Source organism: Cydia splendana, chromosome 11, assembly GCF_910591565.1.
Source record: "Cydia splendana chromosome 11, ilCydSple1.2, whole genome shotgun sequence".
Lineage (NCBI taxonomy): Eukaryota > Metazoa > Arthropoda > Insecta > Lepidoptera > Tortricidae > Cydia > Cydia splendana.
Window position 1 is genome coordinate 5,820,564 of NC_085970.1, and position 20,317 is coordinate 5,840,880.

Sequence of the window (20,317 nt, forward strand, 5' to 3'; positions counted from 1 at the left end):
AGGTCGTGTACTTAAATACAGTGTGCGTTGGCGTATTAAGATGTTTGTGACTAGATGTATATTTATGTTTATGTTATTAGCAAAGAAAGGCTCTTAGTGTAAGGCTTGAGTGGACGCTCGAAGCGGAGTGTCCGGCGGGACGTGCAGCGTGGCGTCGGGCTCACAAGTGATTTGAGGCACGTATAGCAGTGCACTAAGGCCACTCCTATACGTTTGCATTTGTTTAACATGCACGCTGCACGCATCGCCCCGCTGCACGCTCAACTCTAGCGTCCACTCGGGCCTTACACTTATGACAACGTGCAACTTACTTTATAGGCCCATCTGGCACAATACGATGAGTATGAGTTTGTCCCCTTTTAGACTATAGGTATGAGGATAGTCTGCCTAATATCATTTGAAAAATGAAAATATGTAACTTTCTGTTATAGAAATGTACTGTATCTATGCTTACTGATTTCCATAGCGATCTTTGTGTAGTGGCATAAATATTAACCATTAGGTAGGTACTATGTGTTAAACCTAGGTCGAAAAAATATAAATCGCGTAGAAAGACACTCATCCTTACAGATCCTTTTCAATGTGATATCAATAACCTGGTACAAATTTTCACAGTCTGAATAATTTCCATTTTTCGAAGGGTTTCTTAAGCCTAATCCTGTAATTTTCAGGATAATCCTCTGTCTCCATCTCTGGAATGAGTTACACGCGTTTTTGCATATTTATGATGTGCTAAGCCCCTTTTAGCACGAGGTGACATCATGACGTGCTTATAAATATCAATAATCATTTTCTGAAATTATATTGAAAACACTAGCTGTGCTCCGCGGCCGCCCTTGCACAAGGTCTATATCACGTAAGAAAAATACAAAAATGATTAGGTATTTCGTTATTTTTATAAAACAGGTTTACAGTATAGGTATACTGACTTCCACGCTAAGTATAGTCTGTCTAGTTGTTTAGTGAGGGAATAAATACAATTTACACAAAAGCATTAGCGGCATGTAGCAACGATGTAAAAATAGTGGTAAGTTATTAATTTGTAGTAATTATAGAAAAATATAAACTTGTACAAAAATAAAATATAAATTATAAACGAAAGTAAACAGGACAAAAGCGTGTGTGACTGCAACCATGTGTATTCTTGTACTTTTTGTGTATGTCGAATTGTCCATCTCCCCTTTCTTGCCCTATCGTCGCTCTAATATACCGACATGTTTCTCATTAAATACTTACTTACGATGTAGTGCATAATTGTTTACCATCGTATTTTCTTTTTCGTTCGTATTTGTCTTGCTACTTCTGCCAACCTCAGTATACATTATTGTACTGAGACTGACTGAAATAGCATAATACGTTCGTGGGTTTCCGTGAAAATACGATGGCAAAAATTATGCACTACAGCTGTAACTATTACGGGACGCATAAACCAATTCACATTACACATTCACAATTTTATCTCAATTTAGGAGTTTTAACAAGAGTACCAATGTGTGGGATGCAGGGACATTTTGTCAATTAAAACAATGGACAAATGTGTACACAATGTGCCATTTGCAATACTGTAACTGCGTTTAGAACGATTTGCAGGCTGACCGTTTGCGTTAGTTTCCAACTTCAATTAACACATTTACTAAATGACATAGTGCTGGTTCCATTCGACCGTATACAATTCCATCCATATTCAATTTATTATATAGGTACCTACAATTAAGACATGCCATGTAAAGTATTTTTTATGTATAATCCGTATCGCATTATATTAATATGGCTGACATTTCTCTTTTTTTTGCCTCTTGCCTCATAAAAAAAGTTAAAGGGATAAGTTCGCCTTTGTAAATTGCATATATTTTGTTGTTATTGTAATTTCCACCTGTTTTATGTATAATAGTGTTTACATACATATGTACATCACGTCTCCCGCTGTGTCTGTATGTATGTTCGCGATAAACTCAAAAACTACTGAACGGATTTTCATGCGGTTTTCACCTATGTATCAATCGAGTAATTCTCGAGGAAGGTTTAGGTGTATAAAATGATCAGGTTTGGTGTAACTCGTGCGAAGCCGGGGCGGGTCGCTAGTAGTAGTAGTCGATATAATTTTTAAGTTCCAAACAGGTAAAAAAACATATGATTGTTTTTTTTTTCAAAATTACACATAAGTACTCGTACAGTAATTAAATTGATCACTGTATCCGACCAAACAAAAGACGTTTCATATTAAATTACCAATTAAGAAAATTAATTATTTTGAAATTCGTCTTCAGCTAATAACACGAAAAGGGTATACAGGAAGTTACATAATTACGCTGTAAGCCGATTTGTGCAACCTACTTTTCAAGTTTTCAGTCAGATATAAATATAGGTAGTGTGAACTTTCTATTTGGTGTAAGTAAAGATTTTATACTAGTACTTATATACACTTATACTCATACACTAGTACTTATATATAATTATTCGGCATATTTTTCAATGTTCGTATTCGGCTGAATAGTTTGGTTCGAACTGCCGAATATTTATCGAATAAACAAATTCTTTTTCACCTCAGCAGCTGAAACAAGGGTACTTTGCTTCTTAAAAACAGTGAGCAAAATGCGACTTTGCTCACTGAGTGAGACAAAATGACATATTAGTGACCTTTATAGTCAAATGTCATTTCAACATGCGGGGTCTAATACAAGTTCGAAATACTTGGATTCTATTATCTCTGTCCCTTTCACACTGTTAGCAAAAAGAAATAGACAAAAAAAAGTTCAAACTACATTCAACGGTACATTTACGGTTTATAATAGACCCCCGAAAACGTCAGAACGCATCGTTTCAAACCACGTACGAGTATGAATTCTTAATAATTAATTAATAAAAATAAAGTTTACGATTTGATTAAAACTGATAAAAATACAATATTTTAGGTACAATTCAAATAATGAACTCAAAAATACACAGATTATCAAGCAAAATTAATTAGTCTACTTTTGAGACTTTCTACTATAGTTGACAAATAATACGTATCCGCAATTCGGACCGTATCTTACGAAGTTTTTTTTTCCAAAAAAAAAGTTGCCAATTGAAGTGTCAGTTGATGTTCGTTATTTCCATATTATTTTACTGAAATTTATTATTACGTTTTGTTTTCGTGTTCGCTTGCGGTAATTAAACTTAATTGTTAGTATATCTTAAGAAAACATGAGTGCATAGGTATTAAGTGACGAAGAATGAATAGGTATGTTCTCACTGCTCAGGTGAAAAATTTTGTGTACTACACGAGATCAAAGTTATTTACATCTCGTGCGCTTTTGAGTCCCTTACTACGCTCAAGATTCTAAATTAGATATTATAGAATATTTCGCTTGCACGGGACTCGAAATAAGCACTCGAAGAAATATCAAACTTTGATCTCTTGTTGTACAAATAACTATTTTAAGAGCGTCCGCTAGCTGGCGTGGGTGCACTTCGCTGTCAGGCAACTCAGGCATGAGACGGTTCCGTTTCTTTTCATAAGATGTCATACATAAGTTCAACATTCCCGGCCGGTCCAGAGGGGAAAGGTCAAAAACCCGTGCGGAGTGCAGATCGCGGACCTGTATGAACTTGTTTTGGGCAGTTTTAGCCCAACCGAATATTCGGTCCGAATCCAAAAATGGATCGATTTTCATCAAACATAGCTAAATACCACCGCAAGGAAACAAGCTTTCACGATAAAAAAACCGCATCGTAATCGGTCCATCCGTTTCAGAGCTACGATGTCACAGACATACATTGGCGTCAAACAACCCTCTTTTTGCGTCGGGGGTTAAAAAGTCAATGCTTTGATAACTGCAACTACAGGATGATTCATGAGACGTGAGCAGGACTAATCCTGCACACTCAGTAACTGATAATTGATCGATCACCGTCGTATTTAGGAGAAACAACCACACTTTTTCCTATTTTTTAACTTTTTGGTGAGAGCAAATTTAATTCTCAACAATCATGGTCACCCTACAGGACCTAATTAATAAACATAAAACCTCTTTAACCGCAATGGCATTTTGATTACGAAGAAAATAAACTGTCAATCTTGAGTGAGATACGAGTTTTCAAAAGTAACCAGACAGTGATGACATTCAATTTGACACAGAATATCGGTAGTTAAGTATTCTAATTTTAGGGTGACCATGCATGTCGTAAAAAAATTAATAACTTTTTTTTCAACACGACTAGAAAATTAACGTTAACCTCACTAATACTGGTACGAAACAGTTGCTTATAATTAACGATATGCGCAGTGTTAGTCCTGCTCACGTCTCCTGAATCACCCTGTATAGTAATGGTTTTACGGTATTCAATTGCAATTCGGTTTCGGCTGTGCGAGAATAGTGTCCTGTATCCGCCCGGAGCTTACATTAAATTACACTAACCATCGACACAATCATCTACGCTTGTTTACAATGTTCACACTCGTGTAAATTATCAGAAAATGTTCATTTACCTATATACAATGAATACATTTAAATAGTACGTGTGTTTAAATAAATACAATAGGTTTATTTTTACTGGGAGATATGATTGCCAGAGAATCTTTCCATTTTCTTGCAAACAAATTTTTGATATTTATAGGTAAAATCCTAAACAAACATTTTCCAGAAAAGCTGGTAGCTGCGTTGTTTTCAGAAAAAATGTACCTTTTAATTTTTTTTTGTAATTGAAGAAATTAAAGTCCATTATAATCAGAAACATGAGCGTTATCGATTGCGATAGGAGAAAAAAAGTGTCCTAAATGTCCTAATTTTTATACCTCAGTTTCAATACAAACGTAACGAAACTGATAATTCTCAGTTTCGTTACGTTCATACAAAGTGTATTCAAAACGTAACGAAACTGAAGTATCAAAAATTAGGACATTTTGGACACTTTTTTTCTCCTATCGCAATCGATAACGTTCATGTTTCCGACTATAATGGACTTAAAATTCTTCAATTACTAAAAAAATTAAAAGGTAATTTTTTTCTGAAAACAACCCAGCTACCAGCTTTTCTGGAAAATGTTTGTTTAGGATTTTACCTAAATATCAAAAATTAGTTTCCAAGAAAATGGAAAGATTCTCTGGCAATAGTCTTCATACAATATTTTCATCATATCTCCCAGTAAAAATACTACCTATTGTATTTATTTAAACACACGTACTATTTAAATGTATTCATTGTATATAATATACCTAACTTAAAATCTGCGAACTAAACAAAAGCTAACTCATCATCAATGGCAGCGACAAAGTGGCAGGGAACATAGTAGTGGGAGTGACTATTAACGTCATATTTTTATAGGGCTACAAATATAATGACCACCAAAAAATACTTTGGTACCCTTAATAAAAAAATACCAAAAAAAATTACTGAACACCAAAATAATAAGGCCTAAAAATACAAAAGTACCACCATTTTAATTACGACAGCACTTCAAATTGTATTCAAATACCAAATATTAGGTCCTTACCTATGAAATTGGCGTTTTTGTTCATAGATATAAGTCTGATCCTAGTTTTTTTTTTTTTACAAAAGTACATACACAATTACAATAAAACTACAGTGCACTCAATAAAGAACGATTTTACATACAATTAATTGTTATTTTTTATTGTTAAGTGTTCAGAATTAAGCCTTGAAAATAGGTCTTTTCATGTGCTGTCGGTTCGAGTATTAAAATTACTTATATTTTTCTAATGGTACCAATTTTCAAGAAATGGAGATATTGAAAACATACCTTAAAGGTGTCAAAAATTACTGGAAAAATTTTGTTTGGTTTGAATTAGCCATCAAAAAAATATCCGCAAAATTAATTGTATGGAAATTCGTGTTTCGTTGAAATTCTCCCTACAAAACGCCAATTTCATAGGTAATGACCTAATATATTGAATGATCACCAAAAATCATTAATGATCACCAAATCTTGAAGACCAAATTAATGCGATATTTTCACCTAAATAAACCACTATGATTACCAAAAAATTTATACATATTACCAAATAAAGTAAACTGATGCCAAAATTACTAGCCCCTCCCGCTCAACCCCCCGTACCCCGCACCGCATACCTACCTTACCTAATCTACTTTTCTAGTAGCATTTCGTTATTCTACTAGAAAAGTAAGTCAAACTGCTATCAGTTAAGTGGGTTAGGTTAGCACTGCGACCCTTACAGAAACGAAATGGTACTAGAAAAGTAGGTTAGGTTAGGTTTGAACTGCGACCTTTACAGAAACGAAATGCTACTATAAAAGTGGGTTAGGTTAGGTTAGAACTGCGATCCCCACAGAACCGAAATGCTACTAAAAAGTGGGCTAGGTTAAGTTTCAACTGCTACCCATACAGATACGAAATGCTACTACAAAAGTGGGTTAGGTTAGGTTTGAACTGCGACCCATACAGAAAAGAAATGCTATCAGAAAAGTGGGTTAGGTTAGGTTTGAACTGCGACCCTTACAGAAACCAAATGCTACTAGAAAACTTGGTTAAGTTAGGTTTGAACTGCGACCCTTACAGAAAAGAAATGCTACTAGAAAAGTGGGTTAGGTTAGGTTTGAACTGCGACCCTTACAGAAAAGAAATGCTACTAGAAAAGTGGGATAGGTTAGGTTTGAACTGCGACCCTTACAGAAAAGAAATGCAACTAGAAAAGTGGGTTAGGTTAGGTTTGAACTGCGACCCTTTCAGAAAAGAAATGCTACTAGAAAAGTGGGTTAGGTTAGGTTTGAACTGCGACCCCTACAAAAAAGAAATGCTACTAGAAAAGTGGGTTATGTTAGGTTTGAACTGCGAACCTTGCAGAAAAGAAATGCTACTAGAAAAGTGGGTTAGGTTAGGTTTGAACTGCGACCCTTGCAGAAAAGAAATGCTACTAGAAAAGTGGGTTAGGTTAGGTTGGGTTTGAACTGCGACCCTTACAGAAACAAATTGCTACTAGAAAAGTGGGTTAGGTTAGGTTTGAACTGCGACCCTTACAGAAACGAAATGCTACTAGAAAAGTGGGTTAGGTTAGGTTAGACCTGCGACTGTTACAGAAATAAAATGCTACTAGAAAAAGGTGACGAAGTGGATTCATTAATTTAATATGATAACGGTAATTATATTAAATATTAGGTCCTTACCTATGAAATTGGCGTTTTTGTTCATAGATATAAGTCTGATCCTAGTTTTTTTTTTTTTACAAAAGTACATACACAATTACAATAAAACTACAGTGCACTCAATAAACAACGATTTTACATACAATTAATTGTTATTTTTTATTGTTAAGTGTTCAGAATTAAGCCTTGAAAATAGGTCTTTTCATGTGCTGTCGGTTCGAGTATTAAAATTACTTATATTTTTCTAATGGTACCAATTTTCAAGAAATGGAGATATTGAAAACATACCTTAAAGGTGTCAAAAATTACTGGAAAAATTTTGTTTGGTTTGAATTAGCCATCAAAAAAATATCCGCAAAATTAATTGTATGGAAATTCGTGTTTCGTTGAAATTCTCCGAACAAAACGCCAATTTCATAGGTAATGACCTAATATTTGCACATTTTAAATTAAAATGTGGTTACAATTTTGGTGGTCATTTACTATTTTTGGGTTTTCAATGATTATTTTGGAGTCATTTGCTTTAATATGATATCAAGATTTAAAAATTTGGTTATAATTTTACATTAAAATGGAGTTCTAATTTTGGTGGTCATTTACTATTTTTGGGGTTACAATGATTATTTTGGTGTCATTTTCTTTAATAGGATAGCAAGATGTCAAAATTTGGTTATCATTTCACATTAAAATGGGGTTTGAAATTTGGTAATCATTTAGTATTTTTGGGTTAATAATGATTAGTTTGGTGTCATTTCCTTTAAAAGGATAGTAAAGTGTAATAAAATTGGTAATCATTTCACATTAAAATGGTGTTATAATTTTGGTGATCATTCATTATTTTAGGGTGGTAAAATAGATTTTTTTGGTATTAAATTTTACTAAATCTGGTGATCAGTTAAATAGCAGCCTTTTTATAGAAATTTACGTTTATGTTGGGATTTTCACACTCTGTTCCTTGCAAACTAGGCGCTGAGTTAGTTTCGACAGACTAATAAATAAATCAACTTTAAGGAATACATATTTGAAAAAAATAATGGGCCCACTCAGAACATAAAAAATGCCTTGCATGTTCTCACAGTAAACAAAGTGTGTGTGAGCTCCGACGCACAAATGGAGTTTATTACTTACGAACGATTATAAAATACGTTATAAAATTTAAGACCGAAACTCCACGAATTGACAGTTGTTACCGTAAAATGGGGTGAGTAGGGTCAAAACTGAAATTCAAACCTCGATAATATTTTATTTTTACATATGAAAACTGAATGGTGTATATAATAAGTGTTCCGGACGTTTGTATTCTAGTTTTTATTTTATTTTGGGTAGATCCATTTCATAACTTTGACGATAAAGAGGAAAACCCACCTCACCCCGTAGTGCCTCGTATTTGGGGTGAGAGGGGTTTTCATACAAAGGTAATTTTGGAAGATTGTTGGATCGATTTTTTTTTATTATGCGTATTACTTTAGCTCCATTTTTAATTGGAATACATTATTTTTGTAGCAGTAGCCTTAAAATCCCTTCTCACCCCCCTCTCAAACCTTCTCTCCCCATTCATAACCCACCTCTCCCCGCGAAACCTACTCACCCCGTTTTACGGTATTAAATTTGTTCACATTGAATAAATAAAGTGTTTTCATGCAGCCGTTGCTAGTGCTGCAGTCTGTATATTTAGGTAAGTATTTAAATAAAATATAAAATAGTAAACAAAATCTACCCTCAAATGGCTTCTTAGGCCAGTTGAAGGTAGATGAAAACATTACATGATCAAATAATGGAGGTTAAAGTCAGGTCGTTCAGTGACAGATCCAGGTGGTTTTGTATTTGGTTGGTTAATCAGTATAATGTTAAAACTACCCGAAAATGTACAAATTATTTGTTTACCTTTTTTAAGTAACTAAAGATACAGAGTATAGGGAATGCGCAAGATCAATTGCTCACGTAACATAACGTAACGTGATACGTGATATAACGTTTGATTTAACTCCCCATACATTTTCATACCCCGGGCTTATATATTATGCAAATCGTCCCTTAAACTCTAAAGTTCTAAACATGCAATCTAGGGCACAAAGTATAGAGGTAAAATTTTTCGTAACGGTATAAGTTTCATGCTAAAATTTACTGAAGTAAGCCGAGCCGACTCATTAAAATTGTCCTCAATAATCATAATGTCTCAAACATGATGAGAAGATTAACGGCCCAAAAAACCTCGTAAACATTAACTAGCAAAGTATTCATAAAAAAGGACATCAATTTTCTTTTCTTTTATCCCGTTCTCACGCTCTTACGTCGCTTAAGAGTGAAAGAGCAATGTAGGTATTTGGAGCACTTTTTGGAATGAACTTTACTACGTAAAAGAATTGAAACACGAATTGTTAAGCCGCCAACTCCAATAATGATTAATCCTTATAAAAACATAGTCCCCCGCCGCATCTGTCTATTTGTTTGTTTTTATGTTCGCGATAAACTCAAAAACTACTGAACGGATTTTCATGCAGTTTCGGAGTTTCACCTCTCAATAGAGTGATTCTTGAGAAAGGTTTAGGTGTATAATTTGTTAACCCGTACGAAGCCCGGGAGGGTCGCTGGTGATTATTATATACTGATGCAAATGAGTTTATCTTTGTTTAGGTAGTACGTTTATAATCTTTGTGTCTTTTCCATAAATCCTAATGTATTAATCATTAATACATTCATTAATAATTAATGAATGTCCCCCCAAAGTCATGCTAATTCAATAAAGTTTTCCGTTTGGAGTGAGTAATGTGGGTGATACTTGCTTAATGACTTAATTTAATGTTCTCAAACATACTCCGAAATGTATGCGTTAATGTCACGAAATGAAGACATGAAGTTGCTCATTTATGGCTCCTTACATTACTTCTTGACCTAGGCCAAGAAGTAATGTAGGGAGTTAGTATGAAACGTACATTATTGTCCGCTCCTCTAACTTTTTAAATTTGCTCACTAAGAGTAGACTGACAAAGGAAATGTTACATACAGCCAACGACCACTCTCTCTGTAAGCATACTTGCGACATTAAAAAAAAAATCAAAATCTATGGTACTATATTTATAAGCGGTTAAACATGGTGCTCGAATAGCTTTTTCAAATGTCAAGTTTAAAAAATAAAAAAGGCGGCAATTTACATTATTATTTATTCTCGTTCGTTCCGATTGTTATATCCAGTGGTTATATCACCAAAAATAAAATTGACATCAAGTGACGAGAGCGATAGGGAAATAATGGACTGTACTCCGCCTAATTTAAGAGAAGAAGCCAACTTAGCTATGCGTAATATGCTACCGGAAAAAAGCAAACAAACTTATTTACTTCATTACTTATAGTTATTTTAATTATAATATTTTCTTACATTGTTTGAGAAAAGCACTATACAAGTATACAATCCTTGGCCGGAACAGGGATTGCAAGACTCGCTTTATTCGTCTACCGCAATCTCGTCCTGCAATCCTTTACTTCACGGCCTCTGCAGTAATGTACTATACTTTGATTTATTGTTAACTCGGCACGTATTCCAAATAAGCGAGTCCTGAGATTAAATATCCATACTATTATTATAAATGCGAAAGTTTGTCTGTCTGATACCTCTTCACGCTTAAACCGCTGAACCGATTTGTACAAAATTTGGTGTGGAGATAGTTTGGGCCCCGAGAAAGGATATAGGGTAGTTTTTACCAATCATCATCATTCCACGCAGACGAAGTCACGAGCAGAAGCTAGTTTCGTATAAAGGCAGAAAGCCAAGTAAAGCTCGTCGATTTTACCGGCGACCAGAGAGCTGGCAGCTTTCTCTCGCAGCGCATTAGCATTGCCTTTTAGCGAGGGAATGCTGCCAGCATCTTTGGCACAATGCCACGGAGGCCTTATTTAGACGTATTTATAATAAAATAGAATAGAGTTTATTCGTGAAAAAAATAATAATTAAACAACAAGTAACACAATATCACGGTCACGAAATGGTCCCGACTCAGCAGGTGCTAGCCTGGTTAGGCTAGCACTGGTCTTCCGTCGGGGCCATGATCTTTTACATCTAAATAATAAAATAGAACACATAATGACTACAATAACGTTATACAATAAAATTAAAGATTAAAGTGAGTGGCGGTTGTGGAAGAGACAAAAGGCAGTACTTAAGTACTAAGGTATCCGTCAGGAGTATTTAAATGTACCTTGTCTAATTTTAATTTAGATTAGTTTAGTTTTTAATTTTAGGTATTAATTTTATTATAAAGTAGTTATAGTCATTCGCGAACACTATTGGCCTTTAAATGGCAGAGTACTTGCTAGACGTACTTACAACAGTTGCACTCGTTGCAAAAGAATGAAAGGAGAAGTAGCTCAGCAAATCATGGGAAACTTGCCAGCTCAGCGAGTAACACCTGGATATGCATTTGAGGTGGTAGGTACTGATTTTGCTGGTCCATTTTTTGTGAGTGACAGGAAAGGTCGTGGTGCGAAACTCCATAAGAGTTACCTATGTGTTTTTATAGATTTTAAGATAAAGGCAGTTCATTTGGAACTTGTAAGTTCTCTGAGCACAGAAGATTTTATTTTAGCATTGCGTCGCTTCATATCTCGACGAGGAATGCCTCGAGAGATATTTTGCGACAATGGGAGAAATTTCGTAGGCGCTAGTCGCGAGATAGGCGAATTTCTCAATGCTGCCTCCAGTTCTGTGTCAGATGCATTTGTAGATGATAAGATAGTCTTTCATTTTTCACCTGCGTACGCTCCAAATTTTGGAGGCCTTTACGAAGCAGCTGTCCGGTCTGCGAAATTTCATATAAAAAGAGTGGTAGGCAATACTCACTTAACTTTCGAAGAATTGACATCGCTGTTCGCACGAGGCCGTCCTGAATTCCAGGCCCCTCTATCCCATGTCATCCTCTCCAACCGATTTAGCACCTCTCACCCCAGGGCATTTTCTCATTGGAAGACCCCTTGTATCGCTACCGGCACCTGATTTGCAAGATGTCAATCCTAATCGGCTTCATAGATACGCAAGGATTGAGCAAGCAAGGCAGCACTTTTGGTCGAGATGGAGTCAAGAATATATCTGCGAATTGCAGCAGCGTACCCGATGGCAGCAGCGACGCCCCGACATCAAGCCCGGTCAAATGGTCCTGATTAAAGACGAGGCGACATCACCACTGAAATGTCCGTTGGGACGAATACAGACAGTGTATCCAGGAAGCGACGGAGCAAGTCGAGTCGCAGATATACTCACAACAAAGGGCACGATTCGACGAGCCATCAACAGGATCTGCCCCTTCCTGGACGAAGATAAGGCTTAAAGCCAAGGCTTTAAGAGGCGGGAGGATGTTGGCGCAACATAAGTACTCGTACGAAGACCGGTTGACGACACATGACGTCACACACATACGTCACGGCTCCCCGTTCCGCGTACCTACATTAGACTGCACCTTACAGCCGAAGCGGCTACACATAATTTATATAGATTTCCAAAAACCTAAACGTTATACCTGTATCTAGCTATTAAGTTAATTAAAGAAGATAGTACTATCCTGGAGTTCTTCATTATTCACCTCAAGAGCTTAAATTGAGGAGTACATCGAACATTTTGGCGACCGTGTTACTGTTGCTATGCGGACGCATAGCACGAATTGCAATCTACACACCAAGTATTCACGGGAGAAGAACGGAGCTGCTTTATTACCACCGGGATCTAGAGAAGGCGGAGTGGATTACCTACCAGAAAGTGTGATACCTAAGTGCCAACGATTAAAGTGGTGTGCGCTGAAGCCGACATCTAGAACAAAAGGGAGGTTAGCCCGTTCCTTATCCTACCTAGTTTATTGTGTTAGCCCTGTAAAGTTTCGTTTGTGCGAGCAGATCTCATTTTATATAATTAACTACATAATTTATCCAGCTAAAGCATATTTGAACGCGCTTAATCAATAGGTAATAGCACTTAGTAACAAAAAAATAATCATTATTTTAACGTTAAACCACATTTAGTTCCATATTTTTCCTTGTTTACGTTGCTATCTGCGTTAAAATAAACATAAAGATCTTTAAAACTGCAAGTAATTATTACGATTTCTAATTGCATCAGCCATTTACCGTTATCGAGACATAGGTACCCGCATTGCCTTTGTGCTTCAATATTGCATTTATTTTATGAAATTAAAGTTGATAATCGTATAACCCTTAACTGTATCGCATCTCTTATCGCAATTAGCTATTGCATATAGGTTTATTTTACGTAAATTATAGTATTACGGCCGAATATTCCAGGATTCCCGCCCCGTGCGCCCGCGCCGGCCCCTCAGTCGCCTGCGCCGAGTTCTATTGTTCTGGTTATCAGCCGGTGAGACGTACAGCTGTTTCTTATAAGGCAATCGTACATAACAGGTATTTATTGCACTTTATTTAACCGCTTGACCTATATTCGTAATTAGTTTACAATATGTCTGACACAGAATTGAAGGCGAAAAGAGCATCGATTAAGGGTCGATTAACTACATTTAGGAACTATTTAGAAGAGTTTAAGAAATTAAAACAGGTATCTAAGGCAAATTTAAATGAAATTAAATTAAGATTGCGACAAGTGGATTTGTTGTTTGAGGAATATGATAAGATCCAGTCAATCATTGAAGTGGGTGAATCCAAGGTTAAAACGGACGGACTATCGGCTAGCGAGCAAGATTTTAGTGAGCGGGAAAATACAGAAAAGTTATTCTTTTGTGCAATTAGTCAAGCGCAGGAATTGATCGCGGCTAATGAGCCTCGCTTCTCGCTGGATGGTGGCCCGGACGACGACGCGCGCTCGTCCCACAGTGGGGCGGACGCGGGTGGTGTACGTCTACCAACCATACGTCTTCCTAGCTTTGATGGTTCGACCAACAAATGGTTAGAGTTTCGCGACGTTTATATATCAATTGTTCACAACAATGATAAACTCAGTGATATTTGTAAATTTCAATCTTTAAAAGCATCCTTATTAGGAAGCGCAGCGTCTGTTATTCAATCATTAGAAATATCGGCGGCTAATTATACCGCTGCTTGGAAACTAGTTTGCGATAGATTTGATAACAAGCGCCAGCTGATTCATACTCACCTTAAGTCACTTTTCAATGTGTCTTTGTTAGGAAGGGAGTCTGATAAGTCTTTGCGTTTTCTAATTGATCATGTTTCGAAACATTTGAGGGCTTTAAATAGTTTAGGTGAAAAAACAGATAACTGGGACACACTTATTATATTTATGTTTGCAAGTAAATTAGATACTGCCACTTGCACGAAGTGGGAAGAGTATAGGAATAGCTAAGCGGAGAATCCTACTCTGGATAATTTTTATGAGTTTACGTCAGAGGGCCGATGTGTTGGAAATGATCTCGGCGACAACTACTAGTGAGAAAACGGAGAATAAGCAAGTTAATTATAAGCGAATGGATAAAGTGCAAAAATCATTTGTTGCCGCGGCGAGCGATTCTAACACATCGAGCAACTCAAACATAAGTAATGCGCGAGTATGTCGTGTATGTAATGGTGATCATTTAATTTATAACTGCGAAAAATTAAATCAGATGTCAGTTGATGAGCGAAATGCATTGATAAAAACTTTAAAAGTGTGCATTAACTGCTTCCGTGGGGGGCATTTCGCACACCAATGTAAGGCGTCTCCATGTGTTATTTGTAAGCGTAAACACAACACTCTTCTACACAAAACTATGACGTCGGATAAACAGAAGGACGGAGGTGAGAAGGAGTATGTGTGTGCGCCCATATCGTTAGCAGTCTGCAACGATAATGAGGTCATGATGTCCACTGCAGTTATTTTAGTTAAGAATGAAAAAACAAATGCAATGCATGAGGCTCGTTGTTATCTCGACTGTGGTTCTCAATCTAATTTTATATCTGAGGCGCTGGTGGAGAAGTTAGGCATGCAGGGTGAGGATATAAACGTCAACATTACGGGTATTAAAGATATTTCGTTTGATGTCAAAAAACATTGCGCGGTGACTATTCAACCTCGTAATCGTAGTGTTAACGGACCTTGTGCGCGAGTTGATGCCTACATTCTCTCTCAGATAATGAAACCCTTACCGTCAGAGGAAGTGGATATTTCAGATATTGATATCCCTCAAAATATCACATTAGCAGACCCAGGCTGGTACAAGCCTGCGGAAATAGACATATTAATAGGCGGTGCGATATTTTGGGACTTAATCCGCAATGGACAAATTGAGCTTGGTCGAAATAAGCCTAAATTGCAAAATTCAATATTTGGTTGGTTAGTAGTAGGAAAGAAAATGTTAACTACTAAGAGTAGTAAAACAAAAACTGAGCATTGTGGTTTCAGTAGGGAAATAAGCGATCAGCTAAGTAAGTTTTGGGAGTTGGAGGAAGTGCCAGCTGCACCAGTGTTGTCCCCAGAAGAGGCGGCGTGCGAAGAACATTTCAAGCAAAACACACGACGCTTAGCTGATGGCAGATATTGCGTCACGCTGCCCTTAAAAAATCAACCAGATGTCCTAGGTGACTCATATAGACTAGCAAGGAAACGGTTTGATTCTTTGGAGCACCGGTTTAGAAGGCAGCCTGATGTAAAATCGCAATATGTAGACTTTATTAATGAGTATGCACAGTTGAACCACTTATCAGAGAGCAAGAAGCCTGAAAAGGGCCACTTTCTGCCCCACCACCCAATTTTAAAAGAGCAAAGCGAATCTACGAAGTGTCGCGTAGTTTTTGACGGTTCAGCTCGGACGGATTCAGGCTACTCGCTCAATGACATTCTCATGGTGGGTGCCACGGTTCAAGACGACATTTTTTCTATTCTAATACGATTTCGTCAGCACGTTTTCATATTCACAGGAGATATAGAAAAAATGTATCGTCAAGTAATCGTGGAACCTTCACAGAGACACCTTCAAATGATATTATGGCGTGAAAATGAAGGCGAGCGCATGAAGTATCTAGCCCTAAATACTTTGACGTATGGCACGTCAAGTGCGCCGTTCTTAAGCACGAGATGCCTAGCCCAACTGGGCTATGAATGCAGTGATCCTTTGATAAAGGAAGTGATTGTCCATGATTTTTACATAGATGATTTGATAACCGGTACGGATGATGAAGGACAATTATTAAGCCTATATCAAGGGGTCAACAAAACATTGAGCTCAGCTCATTTTAACTTGAGGAAGTTAAAAAGTAATTCTAAGCAGTTTATTGCGGAAGTAATGGAGACAAGTAGTTCTCAACAGGATAACTTAAAAATATCAAATCAAAGTAATACGCTAGGCGTGGAGTGGAACCCAAATGCAGACAGCATATTAATAAAATGTTCGAAATTGCAGTTGTTAGATAACCATGTAAAATACACTAAAAGGGCCGTCCTATCTGTAGCTTCAAGTATATTTGATCCCTTAGGGCTGTTGAGTGTATGCGTTATTCTATGCAAAATGTTTCTGCAATCATTATGGTCACAGAAATTGGACTGGGATCAAGAGATACCTCAGGCGCCGAACTGTATCTGGACCAGATTTGTCAACAATATTCATTATTTAAAGGAAATAAGCATTCCACGCCACGCCAGCTGTAGAAATGTGATTGAAATTCAAATCCATGCATTTTCGGATGCCTCTCTAAAGGCATATGCAGGATGTATTTATTTAAGATCAGTAGATGAGTTAGGCAATTGTACGGTTCGACTTTTGTGCGCTAAAACAAAAGTCTCGCCTTTGAAGGCGACGACTATCCCAAGATTAGAGCTTTGTGCATCCTTACTAGTTTCGAGTCTATGTGAAAAGGTTGTGCAAGCTTTACGCTGTAATATTGCAAAAAGATATTTTTGGTCAGACAGTAAAATTGTCTTGGGATGGTTGCGCATTCCTACTAACAAGTTATGTACTTTTGTGTCGCATCGAGTCGCTGAAATAAACGATAAGTGTTCGAATGCTGCATGAATGTATGTCCCGTCCGCACAAAACCCGAGTGACCTTGCCTCACGAGGCGTGTTTCCGGACGAGCTCCAGTCGTTGTCACTGTGGTGGGAGGGACCTGCATTCCTGCAGGATACAATTGATCAGTGGCCAGAGCAAACTGAAGCGACAGAAAAGAGCTTACCTGAGTTGCGTGTATATGCAGCAAGGATTGAAAAACCGACAGTACCGATAATCGACATGTCAAATTATTCCAGTTTTCTGAAACTTCTAAGGATATTCGCGTATATGTGTCGATTCATCAATAGCTTGCTGCGTAAACAAAATTGTGAAGCTAACAGTTCATTAACTGTGGACGAGCTCGAACAAGCCGAGTCCAAGTTAGCTTATTTGTCACAAAAAGAAAGCTTTCCTAATTATGATAGTAATACAAAGTCTATTATTGGATCAGGTAAATTAACTCCTTTTGTCGATGACTCAGGATTGATTCGAGTAGGAGGGAGATTAGATAACTCTAATTATGATTTCGACAAAAAACACCCTATCCTCTTAGATGCAAAACATCACTTCACTAAATTGTTATTTAGATATTTCCACTTTAAACTGTTACACGCACCGCCGCAACTTCTTCTGTCAGTCATTCGCGAACACTATTGGCCTTTAAATGGCAGAGTACTTGCTAGACGTACTTACAACAGTTGCACTCGTTGCAAAAGAATGAAAGGAGAAGTAGCTCAGCAAATCATGGGAAACTTGCCAGCTCAGCGAGTAACACCTGGATATGCATTTGAGGTGGTAGGTACTGATTTTGCTGGTCCATTTTTTGTGAGTGACAGGAAAGGTCGTGGTGCGAAACTCCATAAGAGTTACCTATGTGTTTTTATAGATTTTCAGATAAAGGCAGTTCATTTGGAACTTGTAAGTTCTCTGAGCACAGAAGATTTTATTTTAGCATTGCGTCGCTTCATATCTCGACGAGGAATGCCTCGAGAGATATTTTGCGACAATGGGAGAAATTTCGTAGGCGCTAGTCGCGAGATAGGCGAATTTCTCAATGCTGCCTCCAGTTCTGTGTCAGATGCATTTGTAGATGATAAGATAGTCTTTCATTTTTCACCTGCGTACGCTCCAAATTTTGGAGGCCTTTACGAAGCAGCTGTCCGGTCTGCGAAATTTCATATAAAAAGAGTGGTAGGCAATACTCACTTAACTTTCGAAGAATTGACATCGCTGTTCGCACAAATTGAGGCCGTCCTGAATTCCAGGCCCCTCTATCCCATGTCATCCTCTCCAACCGATTTAGCACCTCTCACCCCAGGGCATTTTCTCATTGGAAGACCCCTTGTATCGCTACCGGCACCTGATTTGCAAGATGTCAATCCTAATCGGCTTCATAGATACGCAAGGATTGAGCAAGCAAGGCAGCACTTTTGGTCGAGATGGAGTCAAGAATATATCTGCGAATTGCAGCAGCGTACCCGATGGCAGCAGCGACGCCCCGACATCAAGCCCGGTCAAATGGTCCTGATTAAAGACGAGGCGACATCACCACTGAAATGTCCGTTGGGACGAATACAGACAGTGTATCCAGGAAGCGACGGAGCAAGTCGAGTCGCAGATATACGCACAACAAAGGGCACGATTCGACGAGCCATCAACAGGATCTGCCCCTTCCTGGACGAAGATAAGGCTTAAAGCCAAGGCTTTAAGAGGCGGGAGGATGTTGGCGCAACATAAGTACTCGTACGAAGACCGGTTGACGACACATGACGTCACACACATACGTCACGGCTCCCCGTTCCGCGTACCTACATTAGACTGCACCTTACAGCCGAAGCGGCTACACATAATTTATATAGATTTCCAAAAACCTAAACGTTATACCTGTATCTAGCTATTAAGTTAATTAAAGAAGATAGTACTATCCTGGAGTTCTTCATTATTCACCGCAAGAGCTTAAATTGAGGAGTACATCGAACATCGCCTATTGCCTTTGGGGCCATTTATGACCAACTTAACCAATTAAATTCTAAATTTTAGTGGTGTATACTGATAGTTGGGAGCAGGGATGTTACGGAGCTCCGGTTCCGTTTCCGTTAAGGCGGAACTTCCGTTTGGTATTACACATCCGTTTCTGTTCCGGTTCCGTTATGTTTGAAACGGAAGTTATAACGGATGTCAATGCTTCGTGCGGCGGCGGCGTACATCAAAAACAAACAGGTTCATACCAGTCATTCGCTCATCGCCCCGCTTGCCACGTGCTACGCTAATTTGTTGTTTGTTTGTATACTTTGTTTTATTCGTGTTATTAAAATTAAAATCGTATGTGTTCTGTTGTGTACTGACTACTGACTGTATGTAGTGTGTGTGGTGAATGTTAGTGTGTAAAAAAACGCACAATGAAGCCGAAATCAAGTTCGATTTGGAACTATTTTGATGAAGTAAGTGGGGACACGGCTAAGTGTAAACTTTGTCTGAAGGTTTATTCTAGAAAGGGGAAAACGACTACATCGTTAAAAAGTCAGGCTCCGATTCTGGTTCCGGTTCCGTTTTCGGTTCCGTTTCCGTTTACGGTTCCGATAAAACCACATCCGTTACATCCCTGGTTGGGAGTACTAAAAAAATTTTTTTCGTCTTAACGGATTAAAATGCTTTCAAATTTGAGAGATTTTTTAGGAAAAGTGTCAAAATCCAGGCGAAGATACGAAACTCTACGTATAGTTTTAGTCAACAAAAATACAAAATATGGCAGTTCTCTGTAGTCGTAATAATGTGTTTCTTATTGTTTAGACTATCCATTTCCGCAACGATACTACTTCCGGGTTCCGGGATTCAGAGAATATCGTAAAATAATTCTTGTCTATAAAATCAGCCTAGTGAATTATTAAAATAAAGACATGGCTACCTCATATATAGCTTATACTCCCCCTACTTATTTTCCCTCACTGTTCTTTGGATAAAACATCCTGTCTAAGAGTCGAAAATTGGGGACTTTGAATCGCCTGAAAAACGTGATAACTGATGACACTGACTTTATATGATCCTCTTAAATATCTATTAGCAGTAAATCTGTCATTACATTTTGATAGCTCTAAAGCTGTGGCCACACAAGCGTGTTTTCCTGCTAAGTCTTAAATTAATGACTTGCTCATTTCATATAGGTACTTATTTTTATTAGGTTGGTTAGTTTATTACCGGCTTATATTAACTTCGCTTTTAACTAAGTAACGAAAACTAATTGTAACCATCATAAAACTAATAATATCTGGGAGACCGAGCTTTGCT

At 37.6% G+C, this 20,317-nt stretch overlaps 2 protein-coding genes across 2 annotated transcripts in view; one reads left to right on the plus strand and one right to left on the minus strand.

Annotated features, from left to right (window-relative positions):
* LOC134794765 (allatostatin-A) overlaps positions 1 to 20,317 on the minus strand; it is a 124,322-nt gene that overhangs the window by 13,157 nt on the left and 90,848 nt on the right. The window lies entirely within an intron of this gene.
* On the plus strand, positions 14,819 to 18,727 carry LOC134795205 (uncharacterized). The gene is made up of 2 exons (XM_063767037.1): positions 14,819 to 15,892; positions 18,503 to 18,727. Exons 1-2 carry the CDS (start codon positions 14,819 to 14,821, stop codon positions 18,725 to 18,727), a joined length of 1,299 nt encoding a protein of 432 aa, XP_063623107.1.

Bases quoted from the DNA above. Each gene is read 5' to 3' on its own strand.
- LOC134795205 (XM_063767037.1), top strand. From the start codon at position 14,819: ATGACGTCGGATAAACAGAAGGACGGAGGTGAGAAGGAGTATGTGTGT. The intron at 15,893-18,502 runs GTGGGTGCCACG...TGCGAATTGCAG, and splicing joins CGCTCAATGACATTCTCATG to CAGCGTACCCGATGGCAGCA.